The 19,712-nt window shown below is 39.8% G+C and overlaps 1 protein-coding gene across 1 annotated transcript in view; it reads left to right on the top strand.

Annotated features, from left to right (window-relative positions):
• The first annotated feature begins 1,351 nt into the window (after positions 1–1,351).
• OPN5 (opsin 5) overlaps positions 1,352–19,712 on the top strand; it is a 35,889-nt gene continuing 17,528 nt past the window's right edge. The window contains exons 1-4 of the mRNA XM_070074666.1: positions 1,352–1,487; positions 5,573–5,692; positions 9,744–9,914; positions 13,098–13,432. Of these exons, the coding sequence (XP_069930767.1) occupies positions 1,358–1,487; positions 5,573–5,692; positions 9,744–9,914; positions 13,098–13,432 (756 nt within the window). The 5' untranslated portion in view covers positions 1,352–1,357. The remainder of the gene's footprint in view (positions 1,488–5,572; positions 5,693–9,743; positions 9,915–13,097; positions 13,433–19,712) is intronic.

Below are 19,712 nucleotides of genomic sequence, written 5' to 3'. Positions count from 1 at the left end.
AGATAAAGATGAGCTGTGACTCTGGGCAGATCTTGAGCTGCAGAGGGGGTGGGCAGCTAGAGACTTTTCCTGCAGCTTTCTGAAGCTTCCAGGGAGAGGAATTTGACCATCCATAAGCATGCAGGCAACAGCTGCATCCAACCAGCCGCTGAGAGGGTCACAATTCCATTGAAAAGTCCCACGTAAGCTTTGAAAGGGCAACTAGGAACAGGTTGAAGCTATCTCTTTTGAAGAGATTGGGATGCGTCCTTGGATGTCTGCTGATTGTCCTGTCTCCCAGCAGTGCTGTGTTCCACTTGCAGGCTGGTGTGTTATGCTTCAGATTGCTTCCCATAGGGCTGAACAGTGACATCTATTGGTTCAATTTGAAGTAAGCAAGTTCAAAAAAGATTGAAATATCTGCATTAGTACTTTAGTCTCATTTTAAAATAAATATATTGTTATTTCAGAGGAAGTTATGACAGCGACAGTATGCTTTATCTCAGGAACAGCACCCCATTCAATGGTTCAAGATTAGGGATATTGTGTGACTTTGATTTTTCCAGAACACCCATCAAAGAGTTTTTGTAAACCTTTTAATAACACAATTCAATAGGAACAGTACAAAGACCTTTGGGTTTTGGGAGTTCCTCATTGCTCAAGATTTCTTTGGGCACCAAGAATCCGTACTTTGAAAGAATGTATTTGAAGGGGTGGTGGTAAGAAATAATGAAGTTCCTTTTTGCTTTACAAAACAGGAGAAAAAAACCCTTACAACCAAGTTTGAATTATTTTCTAAATGGCCCCAAATCTTAAAATAATTAAAAATCCCAACTCCTTGCTATGGTTCATGAAGCATCTGTGTTACTTTGTGCTTAATGCTCTGTTTCTTCTCTTTGTGAAATTGTGCAGCTTACTGAACATATAACTGATGGAGATGCTTTTCTGGACAATTTGGATAATTAAGAAATACTGATAAATGAAAATACACGCAAAGTGTAAACACTCCATGCAATATCTTCCTAGCCAGACCTTTACAAAATTGCTAAGACATAGTAAATATGGACCATTTGTCTTTCAAATTCTTATTCACCCAAGGTGGATGTGGAGTCCCTCACAGAGGCAGTAAGAGGCAGCAGAGAATGTGCAAGCCTGGAAGATATGCAGATTGAAATACTGACTATTGACATATTTGGATTACTGCGAAAATATAAAAGTGTTCACCTGTTATTAATTAAAGAATCACGAAGGACTCTGGAAACTTGCTTTTTGGTTGAATACAGAAGACATCATTATGAGATGATTCATTCTGACTTATTCAGGTCTGTTGAGATTTCTACTGATTTGCTTTTCAGACCCCTGGTGGCTTGAGAACAGCATGGCGTTAAACCACACTGCCCTGCCCCAGGACGAGCACCTGCCACACTACCTTCGAGAGGGGGATCCCTTTGCTTCCAAACTTTCCTGGGAAGCGGATTTAGTGGCGGGATTTTACCTTACAATAATTGGTAAGCTTCTTCAATTCTTCTGTGTGAACACTGCTTTTAGCAAATTCATAGGCTGTTTGATTTTGCACAAAGTAATCTAACTTGTGTGGATATTTTGGTGGAGGTGAAGAGTGGGAGGAAAGCAGACGGGGTAGCACTACGACCTTCAATTAATGTTCCATAGAATGACTCTCTATAATCTTCATTATTAGGCATAAAAATTTCATGAATAATCCAAAGAATGGTTATGGCAAAATCATCTGTTTTGAAACTGTATTTCATTTTGTTTACTTTGCTACTAGGTTTATCTTCTGAATGCCAGAAATAATGATAATGATATCTTATTTAAAAAGAACTTTTTTAAAAAAAAATGCTTCTGATGAATCATAAGTTTTATACTCAGAATGGACTTTCGAAACCATCAAGTTTAGTCTCCTCTTCTCATAAATGAGGGAATTCTGGCCTAGAGCTATAGAGAAAATAGGCACACTGAATCTACTTTCTCTAAAAGTAAAGCTGTATCACAATAGCATAGCTAAGTGATCTTGGTGACAAGTGGGAAAAGGTCAGTACCTTGGAAGTCAGGGTGCAGTAAAGAGATTTGTACGCATTCTCCATAAAGGCATTCATCTGCTTCCAGACCAATGGTGGGGGGGAGGCTAAGGGGCTCCTGAGCATAGGAACTGTGACTTTCCCAAATTGATATATGCTGCAGCATGAATACACAGCATGTCCTGAACACTCAGTACCATAAAAAATCATGAAAGATATCTCATCAATAATTAAAGGAAAATCAAATAGCTGTTGAACCCACAATATGTTAAATATGTTAGGTAAAAATAGTGTATTATTAAAATGAATGTGCCTATGCATTTTTACTTTAATGTGGCTAACAGAAAAATTTAAAAACTAGAGGGTCTGTAAAACATTTGTGGAAAATGCATAACATTTTTGAATTCATTTTCCCACAAACATTTGGGACATATCTTCTGTTTTATGCTATATTCCTATTGGGTGTCATCAATCTAGACAATTAGGATTTAACCTAACACTTTCCTGAAATTTAGAATTGCTGTTCTAAATTGGGTGAACAGTGTGCAGGTGGGTTATGCCTTTAGTTTTGTCTGCCTTTAATCTTTTTGGGTCAAATTTGCTTTCTCTGCTGCTCTACTCTGTTTCTCTCTCCGTCCTTCCCTCCTTTGCTTCTCCCTTCCTTTCCCTTTTCCCCCATTCTCATCTATTTATTGCTTGCTGAGATTTTCATTTAATCTCCTAAAATTAACAAAAATCATTAGAAAATTCTTGAGATCCTTCTGTGGTCAGTGCTTGAGGCAAAAGGAATCCATGAGATGGAATCAGAAATACTGCTGCAAAGTGATTCTCTGGGTCCTTATCTTTGTGGTTAATGATGTATTCATCTAGGTTCCAATTCTTCTAAATGGAAGGACCCAGTGTCCTTTCAAACACAGATCTACATGGCCATTCTATGCCACTATTTCAGTAGCTGAGAATACAGCAAGGAATATAATAGGAAGGAAGAGAGACTATCATTTTTATTAAACTTAAGCACTTTCGATAGTTAGAAAAGGCAGACAAATAAGTACCTTATCAGTATAGTTTAATCTGTGTCAGTCAATTGCAAAGAAGGAACTAAAAAATAGCATCTTTAACCTGACAGATCTCTCCAGACACAACACAACATACAGAGGGAGACCGTCCTTTCCCAGCCTAGTCTGAAGGATTGAGGGAAGAGAGGCATCAAAGTTGGATAGGTGGGAAAATCAGGAGATTTCCCACCCGATGCACTTGGAGTTGAAAGGAAATTCCAGCATCGTGTTCAAATGGGGGTGCTGAGGCAGACAGAGGAAACAGGCCCAAAGAGAGCCCACAAAGAGAGCATCAGGAGTATCAGCGAGCTGGGGAACAGAGGCAAACATGGAGCAGAACAGTCGCTCAGAGGCTGGGGAACAGAGGCAAACATGGAGCAGAACAGTCGCTCAGAGGCTGGGGAAGAGAGGCAAACATGGAGCAGAACAGTCGCTCAGAGGCTGGGGAACAGAGGCAAACATGGAGCAGAACAGTCGCTCAGAGGCTGGGGAAGAGAGGCAAACATGGAGCAGAACAGTCGCTCAGAGGCTGGGGAACAGAGGCAAACATGGAGCAGAACAGTCGCTCAGAGGGAGGCCAGGGCTCATCTGCGGGTCTTGGGCTAGGTCTGGAGTGTGCTTTTCACTTCTCCTAAGATCAGTTCTTGTGAATGTGCCTACATTCTTTTTAAGGAGTCAGAATGCAATGAATGATGTTTTTGGTGAGCTTTGTTAAACACTGGAGGTGGTAGGAATGACAAATATAAATCTCAGTTTGAATTTTAGGAGAAAAAAATAGAGATGCTTTTTCAGCCTCCATTCTTCTATGTAAATAGCTGGTTTATTAATAGTCTAGATATGAGATCTTTGGTGTGTTAAAAAGAGATGTGGGATTTTGATTATCTAAAAATGTCCTCACCTTACTCTTTACCTTCTTAATTTTGTTTTCCTTGAACTACCATTAAAAATAAATATGCTTTCTTCTGCTACTCATCTACAAATAAGATTGCCAGTGGAAATACTTTACATGCAGACAACAGAGACTTGAGTCAATCTTGACAATGCTTTGGGCACTGGGTGAAACCCTATGAAATAGGGCTCATAAAGACCATTTTAGAAAGGGAAATTAAGGAGCAAATATTCTTGCAAGACTTTTAGACAGATAAAGTGTGTTTAAATGAGTTTTGTGTATGGAATGCATATGCATATTTATTGGTTTTAAACTTTTTGGGATACAACGCAGATGGCATTTGTTTTATAATTTTCCAAGCCATGTTTTCACATTTTACTTTTCTAGTGTTATCTGGTTTCCTTTAATGAGACATGAGTTTCATTTTAGTTGGTTTCCCCTGGAACTCCATAATCTCTTCTGTTTTTCTCCTCTTCTGCTTTAAGAAAGCTAAAGAGGTTTTAATGGACCATTAAACAGCACTGACTCCAGGGAGTCAGAATTTCCTAAGAGCACAATGCAGTTAGTTCCTGGTGGTTTCATACCATCAGCTGCAACACACATTCCTTTCCTTGCCCCCAAAATGAATTGTGGTGGAGAAGTAGAAGTTAAAGTAGAAAACTCTGGGTTTCTCCTGTTAATACTCTCCTTATTCCTTACTACTAAAGGCAGCTGTACCAGATTCTCATTTATACACAGCTACACTATGAAGCAAGAATTCCTGAGGAAATCTACTCTACATGTTAAGCTATGGAAGTAGGTGTATTCTTTTCTTAAATAAAGTCAGTAGGGATTGGGTCTTTTTGGATTTAAACTGGGTTTGTAAGAACTTTTGGACAGTTTCATTGTCATGCCAAAGCCGATCAGTCATTGATAAAAGGATATAAAAAGCGGGAACACATTTATGCTATTGTTGGTAGGTCTGGTGGGTTGAGGGTCACTTTGTCTCCCCTTGGTGGGAGGGGGAGTGCCCGTGTTCTCAGTCGTCACCCACTCCCCCATGACACCTAGTCCAGCAGTAGCTGCAGGCGGTCCTGTCTGCCACACACCCAGATCAACGTCTCCTAAGGAGACAAGCGCTGGGCACTTTTTCTAGGAGGTGACTCTGCCCTTGCAGGAGGTTATGCCTGCCTCACCTGGGCCCTGCCTCTCCCACAGTGAAACAGAAGGCACTCAGTGGCCTTGATCTCAGAATGCATCAAGAGCCGAGGGCTTAACCCTGTTTCTCAAAGGGAGGGAGTTCTGTAAAGCCAATAACCTATACAAATGGCTGAGGCCAGTACAAGAACTGAGCCCTGGGATTCCCACGCCCTCCTGAGCCTGCCTGGAAGTCAGCAGTTCCGTTTTCTGGGTAAGTTCAGTCTTCGGATCCCTGACTCCTTCCCTGTGTAGGCAGCCCATCCCTTGCCTGTCACTCACAACTCATGCTTTTTATTCCATCTTCTTTATCTAGATTTTTTATGTACCCTCTAAATCGGTGGTGTCCATTTTTGAAATTGAGGAGTGTTTCAGATCCGAGTGAATGCTAAATCCTAGTGTTAATGATGGGATTTTTTTATTTTTCTTTGTAGGGATTCTGTCCACATTTGGAAATGGGTATGTCCTTTATATGTCTTCTAGACGAAAGAAGAAACTCAGACCTGCCGAAATCATGACTATCAACCTAGCAGTCTGTGATCTGGGGATTTCAGGTAACACAGCCCTGCTCTTTGTGGCTCTAACTCCCCCCATTCTACCCCCTGGCTCTGAGACCCCCCCCCCATTTCTCCCTCACAAATCATCTTTACAGAGGTTGTGGTAAGTGCTGTTGGGCTACAGAGATCATTCGTTTAACATCCATTGAGTCTTTTCTAAGTGCCAGGCATCACACCCTATACCTTAGTGTAGTGAACTGAACTATGCAGAAATCAGAAACTTACAGGCAGGAACTGGGCCACTGTTTTGAGCTTGGTTCCACCCACCCACCCTGTTGGAAGCGTGACTCAAATTAGCATCCAGGGGGTGGGGTCTTGAAGAATGAATGACAGTGGAATGCAGCTGTGAGGGGAAAATAAAAAGAGGGTGGAACTCCCCTGTTGATGGTGTTTGTGAGTTAGGAACATAAAGCAGGCACTTGACTGCACAAGAAACCACTGGGGATGTCCGGTACCTTACCCAGAAATTTTGATTTAAGTGTTTAGGAATGTAACTTGGGCTTCAGGGTACTTGAAATTAGAATCTCCAATTGAATAAGCGTGTGGCCAAAATTGAGAATAGCTGGTTTCTTCTTGCTTCTTTTGCATCTCTGATAATTAAATAAGGAAGAGTTGGGATGAAATTTCTCTTTAAATAGAATTCATTTAAAAATGATATCAGGGTAAGTCCCCTCCCTTCTGTTTCTCCTATAACATTCCAATGTTGCATAGCTGTACTCCAGTATGTCTTTGAATTCCAACATCTGCGATTTAGCTCAGGGTCCTAGGTAATCAGTGTTGGGGAAATCGTGTTGGAACAGCACGCATAAGCTCCTCTTACTCATACAGCTCCTTTCAGCTGTTTTTCATCCAAAGCTCCCCTTTTTAAAACGTCTTCTGACATTTGATTCCCCTTCATAAGTGAGCTTTTCAGCTTCTGCCGATCTCCCCAAACAAGGTTTAATAATAATCCTCCACCCATCTACTCACATAGCAGTAGAAATGTTGCGCTCTTACTGAGGATGTGGGTGGTCTCAGTTACTTGGGAGAGGCTTCACTCAGAATGCACAGGCTTCAATAGCATGAGTTCCTATGTTAAATGCACATTGCTCATTAACAGAAGCATGGCAACATGCCCTTTTCTGTGAGAATAGGATAAACGCTGGGGAATTTATGGTGACAAAATGATTGTCATTTTGGAAATTGCCACACGATGGCGGTGTTGCAACGTCAGAGATAGCTTTCCCAGCGAGCTCATCCAGACGGCCCCTGGAGGTTCTTTCCTGCTACTGAGAGTAAAACGGCGAAGTGAAACCTGTCATTTCAGCTACACCCTTCACCGGTGGGTAATACTAGACTCATGCTTAAGGCCGAATTAGACTAGGCTTGAATAAAAATGCCTTTAATTGGTCTGAAACATTGAAAATGCTTTCAACCAAGCGAGTCAGCTCTGGAAGTGCACAACCCTTCTCATTATTTCGCATGTCTTCACGGCAATTAATCAGAAAGCGTTATCCTCGGTGCGACAGCTTTCTCTGATTAACCCAGATCAGTCGGAGCATCTATAATGCACTTTCTCTTCCAATAAACCTTAAAAGTTTTGTCTGCCTTATGTTTTTTGCTCAACCACTTTCTATTACAGGCACATTCAAGTAGCACATCCTAGAGACCAAATGTACTCACCAATGCAACAAACGCTTGCTGTCCAAATACTGACAATTGTGAATGCGTATTGCAATAATCTGAGGAGTTTAAGGAAGTATATTGATGCCTGGGGTTGTTCAGGATATCTGGAGACTGGAGTTCTGGGTATCGATATTTAAGGCAAAGCAAAATCAAACAGCCTCTCCTGTGGTTCTACCGTATGGACAGGTTCAGAAGTACTCTACCAAATGGAGAGAGAGACCTACTAGATGGCGTTGCAGCGGTTCACCAAAGCTCTCATTCCAGAAGGAAACGCTAAGAACCTCTTGCTATTCGTGGTCCCAGGCACAACCAACAGTAACTCCACTCCATCAGGTCTTTCCATGTCTCTTCTGCCTGCAGCGCCCACCCATTTGATGGTTACCTCTAGCCTTTCAGTTTGGTGTCTCCTCTGCGAATATGTTCTGGATATTTTCCTGCCTTCTCTCCTAGGGACTTAGGCATCTGGCCAAAGGTCACCTCCCATGTGAAATAGCAATTTTTGTCAATTGTCTCCCTGTGTTGTTCTTCACAGCACTAGTCACACACAAGGTTCCTTAAAATGGGTGGAGTTCACACCTTCTTTCTCCACTGCACTTAATAATCTTTATACCCCTGGAGTGATTCTCACTCTCCTCCTCTTCTGAACTCACAGCACTTAGTTCCCACAGCCTCTCTAATTAGGGCTTCCTCTGGTAACCTCCCTCTAGTACATTTTACAGACATGTAACTTCTAAAATACAAGCTCTCCTCTGTGTGGTAGAAACTAAGTTTCCTTATGCATTATAGGATTCTTTTACTCTCATACTCAGATTCCAGAATGCCCCCATTAGGGGAAGAAGAGTGAGGTAAATGGAAATAACCATTTTGTACCTTCTTTTTTTGGGTGCTTTTTTTTTCTTCTCTTTTTCTTCTTACTTGTGTTTCTCCATCTCTTTCCTTTCTATTGGCTAACACAATTTTGTGAAAATTTTTATTAGAAAAAACAGTGGCATTTGTTTCAGGAATGTATGCTTCAACATTATGCTGTAAATCTACCAACAGCCTGCATTCACGGATTAAATGAGAAAAAAACTAATCACTTCAGTAAATGCAGGGAAAGCATTCAATATAATTTAATATCTCTTTGTGGTTAAAAAAAAAAGCACCTTACCAAAGTAGTATGAGGAAGGAACTTCCCTGTGTGAGGGGGCAGGAAAAATGTTGTACTCTATGATGAAACAGTTAAAGCATTTATTTTAAAGTTATCTGCAAGACATAGATCCCATCTATGATAATTTCTGCTCACTATTGTACTGGAAATCCTGGACATTTTCTACAATAGAAAAAGAAATCAACTGAGTTAAAAATTATAGCCATTGGGAGATCAAGAATCTATGCTGCAGTCTCTCAACAGCCTTTATCGGACTGGAGCAAGTTTTCTGATTGGATATATAAATGGTATACATTTAGTTAAGAATTTTTGTATCAAATTACTCCTGGGTTCAGGACTGATGTCTTATTTTAAGGAATTCTTTCTAGTCTAATGAGACCATACTTTGCAATTGGTGGAGCAGCATTTACAAAAGAATAATTAATGGAATGTCTGCAGCATTCGCTATTGAAACTGATTTGGAAAATGCTGACACACAAAATCAGTTATTTTTCTGATGTTTGCAAATTTTTAGAGGCCAGAATTTTGACTATCAAGAAGCATGTATAATAGGTAACCTTCCTCAATATTATTTATTATGTAAGTATTTTTATTTGTTTTGGAAAATAACTCATCAGATCATTGTTTTGCAGATCTTGGGGTTCTAAATGAGATTGCTGAGGTTGAACAAATCCAGACATGTATTGTCCAAACTCTCATTTCAGTGAATACTTTTTGATCAATCATCTTTGAATATCTAACTTTGAAGGGAGAAAAAAATGGAGTCTTGGGCACTCTGGAGGGGAAATCAGTGTATAAAATTCGTGCTCAGAGAGTTTTCTCTGAGGTTTCATTGTGGATACATTGCCCTTTTCTCTTAGCATTCAAATGAAACATTAAATAAAACATTACAAGTGACCAGAATGTTGTCATTGTCCACTGAAATCATGTTTCCAGTACTTCCTGAAGCTGACACCCTTTAAGACAGTTCTTTATAGTAATATTTCCTCTAAAAATTCCTTCTAAATGATTTTACTTATTTGCCTTTTGAGATGATTGAAAAACTCTCTTGGTAACTCAATCTGTTTATTCAATGACAGTTCTTGGAATTTTGTTAAGACAGAAGTTGTATGTATTGAAGGGTGTGTGTACATGCAGGTTCATGTGTGCTTCTGTGCAACAATGGGAGGAGGGGCCAGGTGAGCTGAGGTCACTGGAGGGCACTTCTCCCTGACAACTTGCTTGGTGCTCTAGTTGTAGGCAAGCCATTCACCATCATCTCTTGCTTCTGCCACCGTTGGGTGTTTGGCTGGATTGGTTGCCGCTGGTATGGATGGGCTGGATTTTTCTTTGGCTGTGGAAGCCTTATCACCATGACTGCTGTCAGCCTGGATCGGTACCTGAAAATCTGCTATTTGTCTTATGGTAAGTTGGAAGGTTTCTCATTCCCTGATTCTGAAAGCTGGGTGGATTCAATATCAATGTTGTATACATTTTACAGAAATGATAAACAAGATCATTAATAACATTAAAGATCAAGAGTATTTCTATTTATAGCTTATCTTGTTCTGATGAATGTTTAAGTATTTGAACCTATGTCCATGTAGATTTCTTTGAATACTCTTTTTATAATGATGTCTGGTATTTTGGCTATAATGCTTTAAAAATATATTTTTCTTGTATAAATTGTATAAGCTTCTAACACGCTTTGCCATGAAGTCAATTGAAATAAAGAACATTAAAAGGATGTTAAGTCCAAGATGTTTATCTGATTCCTCATATAGTAAGTATAATGATAAGAAAAATTGATGGTGATTCTCCCTTATGGTTTTAGGGTCCCTGTGATTTCAGAGAGAAGGAGTTCCTAAAAGTTCACCTCCAAGTTAAAAACCATACAGCTGTTCCTATGTGAAAGGACACACACAGTTAAATATTACTCAATGATTTTTTTGTTATTGTTAGGTAAAAAGATGAGTAAAAGAATTGGTGAAGGTTAACTCAGCAATTAAACACATCTTTAGAACCTAACTATTTTTTAATGGTTAGACAATTAGTGAAATATAATTTTTTGGCACTTTGCTTCTTGAGGTTTTGGGAATTTATTGGGCCCAAAAGAGAAGCACTTTGGACTTTAATATAAGAACCAGACACAACCAGGGAATAGTATAGATTTCTGGATAAAGCTGCTTTGATTGGCAATCTGCCAATCAGAGTGGCTGAGACCATGGGACAGAGTATGGCCAGGAGACTGAGGTGGAAAAAATCAATTGATCTGTCATGCTCTCAGTGTGGTAGAGTTTTTCTTTATATTTTAAAAGTTTATCAACTCCAAACTCTAAGAAAACCACGCATGGGTTGGTAGGAGGGTCGTGAACTACCATCTTCATGATCCAGCACTCATTTAAAAAAATTCCACTCTTTTTTCTAAACATTTAAAATAACCAATAAAAATAGCCTGAATCAATATTTCCAATATGATAAAAATATCCAATCAGACATATTTTGGATGACATCAGAATGTAATTTTGTATAAACAGATTTTAAATTAAATCATTGATTTTATAGCTGAGGAGGCAAAAGTTCAGTTACCTCAGAGTATTTGAGAAAGATTAAACCTTGATATTTCTGTTCATAAATATTTTATTGAGTTTAGGCTTTGTGTCAGTTAAAGAGATGATTCTGTCTTCTGCCAGATTCATTGCAGAGCATATCCATATGGGAAATGTATATAATTTCAGCTTCTTCTAAGATTGAACCTCAATAGCATGGCTTCCTAATTAAATCTAATGCACGATTAAACCCTCCACACAGTGTTTTAGAAGGTTGGAATTAGAAGGTCACTTGGGGACATGTAGACCTTTCTCCCATATAATGTGGTAAGCTGTTTTAAGGCATCCCTGAGAGGCAACCACTTGGCTTCTTCTTGAATAATTCCAGTGACCAGTGACGGGGAGCTTACTTCTGCACAAGGCAGCCCATTCTCTGATTGGTCTGCTCTCATTGTTACAATGTTATTCCTTATATTGAGACAAAACTGCCTCCCAGTAACCTCCACCCATTGGTCCTAGTTCTGACTTCTGGAGCAACACAGAACCAATCTACTAATCTACTCCCTCCTGTATTGACAGCCTTTCACCATACTCGAATGTAAGTATAAAACACCTCACTAAGTAACCCTAACCATAAATGCTTATATGTATGCATATATGCACATTCCCATAAATATATATATATATGATTATCTGTGCTAATGTTTTATCAGTTATAATGGAAAACCAAGAGCTGACATATATTGTGGCTACCTGATTATTACCCATACCTGACTGGGCTTGAAAAGTTTGCATTTCATTACACAAAGTACCATGTATTTAAAAAACTAAATAAAGACAAGAGTGTAGAAACAATCTAGTTCGTTTCTTGCTTGTGCTAAAGGAGACAAACATACAGGAGTAAAAATTCATGAAGAAGAAGTGCTTTATCGTTTGCAAAGCAGGCCCTTCCATGGTCTCCTTCAGCCCTATCAAAACCTGTAAGCATAATATCTGTTCCTTTATTTTACTACTAAGAAGTCAGGACATCCAGAAAGAGTACATGAGTGAGGTTAAACCCTAGGAATAAGAAGAGTTAGGCCTTACTGACTCCCCAAACTTCACAACACACCAAACAGAGGCAGGCCCTGACTCTATGTTGAAAAAATAATTTAACTTTTATTAAATACAATTTTATATTTTTTCTCTGCTAGTACAAAACAAAAGCAGTAAGGAGCCCCAGAGCCTCTTTATTTGAGGTAAGAGTCACGTGTGCAAGAAATTTGCTGTGTAGGACGCAGCACTATATCAGTCTGACCTGATGTTGTTGAACCCTTTGAAAAAAAAATCACTAGTGCTTTTCAGCTTATCTTAGATAACTGCACTATTTCTACCTCTTGGAACTCCCTTTTACTTAAGAAATCAGTGTTGGAAAATAAAGCTCTTTTTTGGTTTTTGGTCTTCTGAAAATATAGTCACAGAATTAACTTTGCAGAACATCATGCCACCTAGTTAGATTCTACCTTTCCCTTTCTGGCCATGTGAATAACATCTAAAGATTCAAAATATCCACACATCACCATGTTCAGTCAACCACTGTATAAACCTGCAGTGACATGATCACAATCTAACCCCACTCAACAAGTCCCCAGGAAGACATAGGTTATAGACACAAGAGATTTTAGGAAGAAGGGCGTTTTAAAGACACAAGTGACATTTTGTGATTTCTCACCTTGCCCGAAGGATTCCCTCTCAGTTGACCCACTGAGGCTTTTGAGATGTTTTCCCAAGATCCTCCACGTCTTCAGCATCCGCTCATCTTTTCCCTTTTCCCAGCTTTTGTCGCTTCTCCTTCCCGAAGCTCCCAGGTGCCTAGAGAAGCCATCCTTGTGAGATCTCTTCAGAATTATTCTCCTGGAGAAAGGCCCAAGCTCTGGAATGCTTCCCCTCTTCAGTTACCTGCCCACATCTCCCAGAGTTCAATGGAATAAATCTTTGGAGGTGGAATTTGATGTATCGAGGGGAGGTGTTTGGGTGTAGGGCAGATTACATCGGGGTAATGCTTTCCTTCCACCTCCAGGGGTCTGGCTGAAGAGAAGGCATGCCTACATCTGCCTGGCGCTCATCTGGGCCTATGCCTCCTTCTGGACCACCATGCCCCTGGTGGGTCTGGGGGACTACGCACCTGAGCCCTTCGGAACCTCGTGCACTCTGGACTGGTGGCTGGCCCAGGCCTCTGTAGGGGGTCAGGTTTTCATCCTGAACATCCTCTTCTTCTGCCTCTTGCTGCCCACGGCTGTGATCGTATTCTCCTACGTGAAGATTATCGCCAAGGTCAAGTCCTCTTCCAAAGAAGTAGCTCATTTTGACAGTCGAATCCATAGTAGCCATGTGCTTGAAATGAAACTGACCAAGGTAACTTCAGCAATAATTCACGGAGGGGTTTTCTTATCAATTAAAACTCTTAAGGGAACGAGGATGGGGAGAACTTCGTGTCTCCACTACTTACGTACTTCTGATCTTTATTATTATTTAAGCCTTTCTAAGTGTCTCTTCTCTCTTCTTTCTTTCTCTATTGGTGTCTCTATCTCTATCTCTCCACTCCCTCTGGTTCCCTCTCCCTCCCTCTCTTTTTTTCTCTCTTCTTCCTTCTTACACACAAGCACTTTTCATATCTACCAAAATTTGTATAATGGATCCAATGGGTGGAAATTTTCTCAAATGAATAGAGAATGATTGGTTCTTTTTTTAAAAAAAGGTTTATTTGCAAGGCAGAGATACAGAGAGGCAATTCACTTCCCAAATGGTTGCAACAGCTGGAACTGGGCTGATCCGAAGCCAGGAGCAGGAGCTTCTTCTGGGTCTCCCAAGTGGGTGCAGGGGCCCAAGCACTTGAGTCATCTTCCACTGCTTTCCTAGACCATAGCAGAGAGCTGGATCAGAAGTGGAGCAGCTGGGACTTGAACTGGCACCCATATGAGCTGCTGGCCCTGCAGGCAGCGGCTTTACCTGCTACCTCACAGCACTGGCTCCATGAGAATAATTGATTCTTAACAATTAATTTGGTAACAAAAATAAATATTATGAATCATGTACTTATACTTTTTCATGGACTTTGGTGGGTATCATTAGCAATATTCTACCACTTGAATTACTTATGGAGTATGAGTTTACCACACAGAGTTTCTCATGGGATGCTTAACACAAGAGAAATTTCTGAGTGTGGAATACCTTGGTGAATGTTAGTTTCAGAGCTGGCAGTTCTTTAGATATTGTGGTAGAAGGAAAAGAGCACACGTTGACAACAGACTAGGGTTTTAATCTCATCACTGACACTTGCCAGGTCTGTGACCCAGAGCTGGATACTTTGATTCTTTGGATCTCTATTTTCCTAACTTGTGTAAGAGGAACAGTAGCATCCATGTCACTGGTTTATGATGGAGATTCAATAAGAAGCATGTTATTTTGTCACCCCATATATAGTATGTATTAACAAAACTGTAGGTTCTTCTTTTCTCTTATTCCTTTTAGTAATCCTTGGTAAAGTCTAAAGCAGTGGTTATCACACTTTTATGATATTCCAACCCTGTATTGAAACAGTACTTTTCAGAACACATACCTTCAATACAGGTGATATATAGGTTTTTTTAAACTTTTATTTAATTAATATTAATTTCTAAAATGCACCTTTTGAATTATAGTGGCTTTCCTCTCCCAAAACCTCCCTCCCACCCGCAACCATCCCATCTCCCACTCCCTCTCCCATCCCATTCTTCATTACGATTCATTTTCAATTATCGTTATATACAGATCAACTTAGTATATACTAAGTAAAGATTTCAACAGTTTGCACCCACAAAGACACACAAAGTATAGAGTACTGTTTGGATAGTAGTATTACCATTAATTTGCATAGTACAACACATTAAGGGCAGGGATCCTACATGGGGAGCAGGTGCACAGTGACTCCCGTTGTTGATTTAACAATTGACACTCTTATTTATTACGTCAGTAATCACCCAAGGCTCTTGTCATGAGCTGCCAAGGCTATGGAAACCTCTTCAGTTCGCCAACTCTGATCTTGTTTAGACAAGGCCATATTCAAAGTGGAAGTTCTCTCCTCCCTTTAGAGAAAGGTACTGCCTTCTTTGATGGCCCGTTCTTCCCGCTGGGATCTCACTCATAAAGATCTTCCATTTAGGTCATTTTTTTTGGCCAGAGTGTCTTGGCTTTCCATGTCTGAAATACTCTCATGGGCTTTTTAGCCAGATCCGAATGCCTTAAGGTTGATTCTGAGGCCAGAGTGCTGTTTAGGGCATTTGCCATTCTATGAGTCTGCTGTGTATCCTGCTTCCCATGTAGGATCATTCTTTCCTTTTTAATTCTATCAATTATTACTTGCAGACATTGGTCTTATTTATGTAATCCCCTTGACACTTAATCCTATCTTTTTGATCAATTATGAAATTAAACTGATCACTTAGGTAACATCATTGAACTGTATATTAACTATTAGCATATAAAATTAAATATATGCTAAATTTGTAATCATCCTTCTTGTATCCTAATTGGTTATGTTGATTGATCCCCAAGTATTCTCAGAGTCCGTTTTGGAGACCACTAGTCCTAGGTACCAATAATAGCATAGTTCCCTCCAGAATGAAGGTGGCTTCATATAATAGGACCTTGATGCTAGCAATATCCTTCTTTCCAAAGTGAAGAGTTTTTGAAGTTGTGCAAAGATCTCTCAGTTGAACAATTTGAACTAGAAATTCTTGATTGTTCCAGCTGATCCTTATTCTCTAAATTCTACTGTAAGTAAGAGGAAGCTTTGAGGGATGTTTCCATCATTCTAAATCTATTTTAATAACATTATAACAGAATAATTCTAGGATTAAAAATGCATCATCTGGAATAATGATCTCCTTTCTGTCTTATAACTGGCTGTAAGGAAGGCAAATATTTCCATAAAATACAGCATTGTGAATTAGGTTCTTAATTTCTAGCTCTCCCTTTAGCTCTTATATGTGAATTAAAAATTTTTTAAAAATGTATTTGTATGGCAAAGCAACAGAAGGACAGACACGCTGCACAGAGAGAAAACACTCCTATTTGCTGGTTCGTTCTCTGAATACTTGAAACAGCTGGGACTGGGATGGAGCCAAAGGCAGGACCTGGAGCTCAACACAGGTCTCTCACATAGATGGCAAGAACCCAGCTACTTAAGACTTCACTGCTACCTCCCAGGGTCCACATTATCAGGAAGCCAGAGTTAGGAATTAAAACTGGGAATTAAACCCAGATACCCTGAATGTTGGACACAGGACACACAACTTAGTGTCTTAACCACTAGGTTAAATGCTTATTCCTTCTCTGTGATTTTTAAAAAATGAAATTTGTACAAAGTAATTCAAGTTAAATTTGAATTGTATTTAAATTATATCCAACTTTATACAAGGTACTGTTTTAGGAACTGGGCAAATGCACCAATGATAAAATTTTCTCTTTTAATAGTTGATGGGATTCCCAATTATGTCTGGGGAAACCATGTGAGGCCCATGGCAATGGTAAAGTGGATTTAAGTTTACCTTGCAGTTCTGTTGTTTGACAGCATAAAGTTGCTGAGTGGGCTCATGCAGCATTCTATTCTTTGCCTCTGCTTCTATGTCTTCTTGCCATCTTGCCCGGGATGCTATTGGTCTAAAATACTGTGATGGTCTTGCTTAGTGCATCTGGGTCTTTATCCCCGTGAGGCCCTTTTCTATTTTCTCTGATTCTGTGACACATCATCTTCTCTCCTGTTAAGAACTGATCAACTCAACCCACTCATATTCTAGCATCTTGTTCGTTTTGTGTTTGTGAAGGGTGGCCAACTTGTTTAGTCCACACATCTGAAACTCATTACACATATAAGGTGTTGTTATAATTTATTATATAATTTATTCTTTCTATCTTTATGCTTGACTTGGACTGTGTAGATCAAGTAGTTAGGCTCAGCCTAAATCAGATTAATCAAATGGATGTCAGACGAAAAGTATAGGAATATATATATATATATATGATTTTGTTTTACATATAGGTGTATATTACTCTAACATATCCTGAATGACATCGGCTAATATATTATATAATATGTCCATATTTCATTTGTATATGTCAAACATATATAAATAACCAAAATATAAAATGTTTCTAATTATTAATGCTTGTGCAAAAATATACATCAAAATTCAACTATATTGAAACACTAAGTACAACTTTTTATTATGACATCTTCTGTACTAAATATGAACAGTTTTCAATTATTACTCAATTTTGACCTTGATTTTCCCTTTTGGGTAGTAGCAAGTAGAAACAACCTCACACTGGGCCTTTTTATAGTCTCAGGATTCTTTTCTCCTATTCAACTACTGCTCAGGACTATCAGTTTGAATGGTCCTTTGGTACCTCTGATCTTCATAATAGACTGATCTAAAAGCTTATTACTTAAAGGCTATCTTCCTTTGTTTTGGGATCAAAAGTTATGTAGCATTTTTGTGTACTCTGATTATGTCTAGTTAGGTTATTACCTGAACCTTCATTTTGCCAGTTTGATGCCATCAATCTAAGTACTTGCATTCCATCTACAAACCTTTCTGGACTTTTTAGCTTCCCTCTAATTGATTTTTTAAAAAAATGATGGTTCTGCTGGGATTTTTGTAGTAGGCTGAAATGACAGACAATAAATAGTAGGCTGAATTTATAGACAATAAACAAAGGTATAAATCCATATATATAAATATATAGAGATATAATACATACATGTCGCTCCCCCTCTTAGCAGAGGAAAGACACAGGACCCTGCGCTGTTCTTTTGTCTGCTCGGCCCTTCCCGGATTTGCTGCTGGTTCTTCCCGGGTTGGCTGCCGTCCCTCCACCTCCGTGGAGGGGCGGGCCCCCCTGCCACTTTCCCCACTTCCGTGGGGGAGCGGCACACCGCCGGCCGGCTCTCTCGGGGGCTGCTCAGATGTTCCTCAGGTGTTCTTGGTGCATGTTGTCTCTCTCCTCCTTTATAGTCCTCTTCCACCAATCCCAACTCTGCTACCCACACGCCGAGTACGCTGCCCTCCTCCAATCAGGAGCAGGATCAGCTCCTGCAGGTCATCACTCAAGTTGGCGAGAGGCAGCTGCGTAGAAGCTGTTTACTCCTCTCTCAGCGCCATATTGTGGGAGAGCAGATGCATAGAATAAGTCTTAATTCGAGTAACTTAGTCTAGTCCGAGTTGCTCCCCACACACACATATATATATGAACTATGTCTCCAAAATATTCTTGGCAAATGAAAATTCTGTGCATAGATTTAAAAACTTTTTGCACCAAAATAAATTTATCTTTTAATTGCATTTTTACAATTTTTATGTACTCTTATATTTCCTTTTTTTTTTTTTTTTTTGACTGGCAGAGTTAGACAGTGAGAGAAAGAGAGAGACAGACAGAGATAAAAGTCCTTTTCTGTTGGTTCACCCTCCAAATGACCGCTACGGCCAGCGCGCTGCGCTGATCTGAAGCCAGGAGCCAGGTGCTTCCTCCTGGTCTCCCATGTGGGTGCAGGGCCCAAGCACTTGGGCCATCCTCCAGTGCCTTCCCGGGCCACAGCAGAGAGCTGGACTGGAAGAGGAGCACTGGGATGGAACCAGTACCCCAACCGGGATTATAACCCAGGGTGCCAGCTCCGCAGGCGGAGGATTAGCCAAGTGAGCCACGGTGCCAGCTGTCCTCTTATATTTCTATGAATCCACATAATCTAATTTTTATGACCACATTTGACCTTGTAAGATAAATTTTATATTGAACAATCAGGATAAATTCAATTAAACAGGGATTTCCTTCCTCTTCCCATGGTTACCTGTAAGTTCCAGGAAAGTTTTCATAATGTTGGTGTTGGTAGGTAAGGCTTTTGCTATGATTGTTGTTATTCATTGACTTAGCATTGTTGAGATGTTTAAAATTCCCTCTGGTCTTAGTAACAGATGTCATGGGTGGCTTTACGTCTCTTGTATGTCCCAACTATAAGGCCTCTTTAGGCTCATCAACACTGCTAACTCCTTCCCTACATTTCTACTGGAACCCATTGATCATGGCTAGGATCCTGGTCAGTGATGCACAAGTTGTCTGCTCTTTTATCCCCAAATGTAGGGGGAGTTCTTTTTGTCACCCATTCTTATCCTGGTCTCTGGTGCTCAGATCAGTAAGATGCCTTCCCAAGGTCAGGGACAACTCTTCTGATGTTCTCCCTTGCTTTTGTTCTTTCAGCAGTTTACCAGCTCTGGGGTGGGAAATGAAATGTGGCTCTTATTTCTGTGTGACTCCTCTAAGTTGCTCACATAGTAATCTTATTGTAATCTTGATGGCCCAGAATATTTTAAGGTTCTGGCTGTGGATATTCAAAGTTATTTTTTTTTACGTACTCAAAACCCTTTTCTCTCAACTATTTTTATCCCCTGTAAATTTCAAATTTCTATTTTGAAACTGAAAAGCTGAGAAATGAATGTTTTATTTCTTTGGGTATTTGTGCTTGCAAAAGTCTTCACACAAGACAGTGCATGTTCTTGCTACTGATTTAATGAGGGGAATGGTAGAGTGACAGGAAGGAAGTATCAGAAGCAGAGGTTAATTTTTCCCCAAAATATTATACCATGTATGTTGGAGCTGCATA

The sequence above is a fragment of the Oryctolagus cuniculus genome, chromosome 5, assembly GCF_964237555.1.
Source record: "Oryctolagus cuniculus chromosome 5, mOryCun1.1, whole genome shotgun sequence".
Lineage (NCBI taxonomy): Eukaryota > Metazoa > Chordata > Mammalia > Lagomorpha > Leporidae > Oryctolagus > Oryctolagus cuniculus.
The sequence above is the reverse complement of the archived record's forward strand: the minus strand, read 5'-3'. Positions and strand labels throughout refer to the sequence as shown.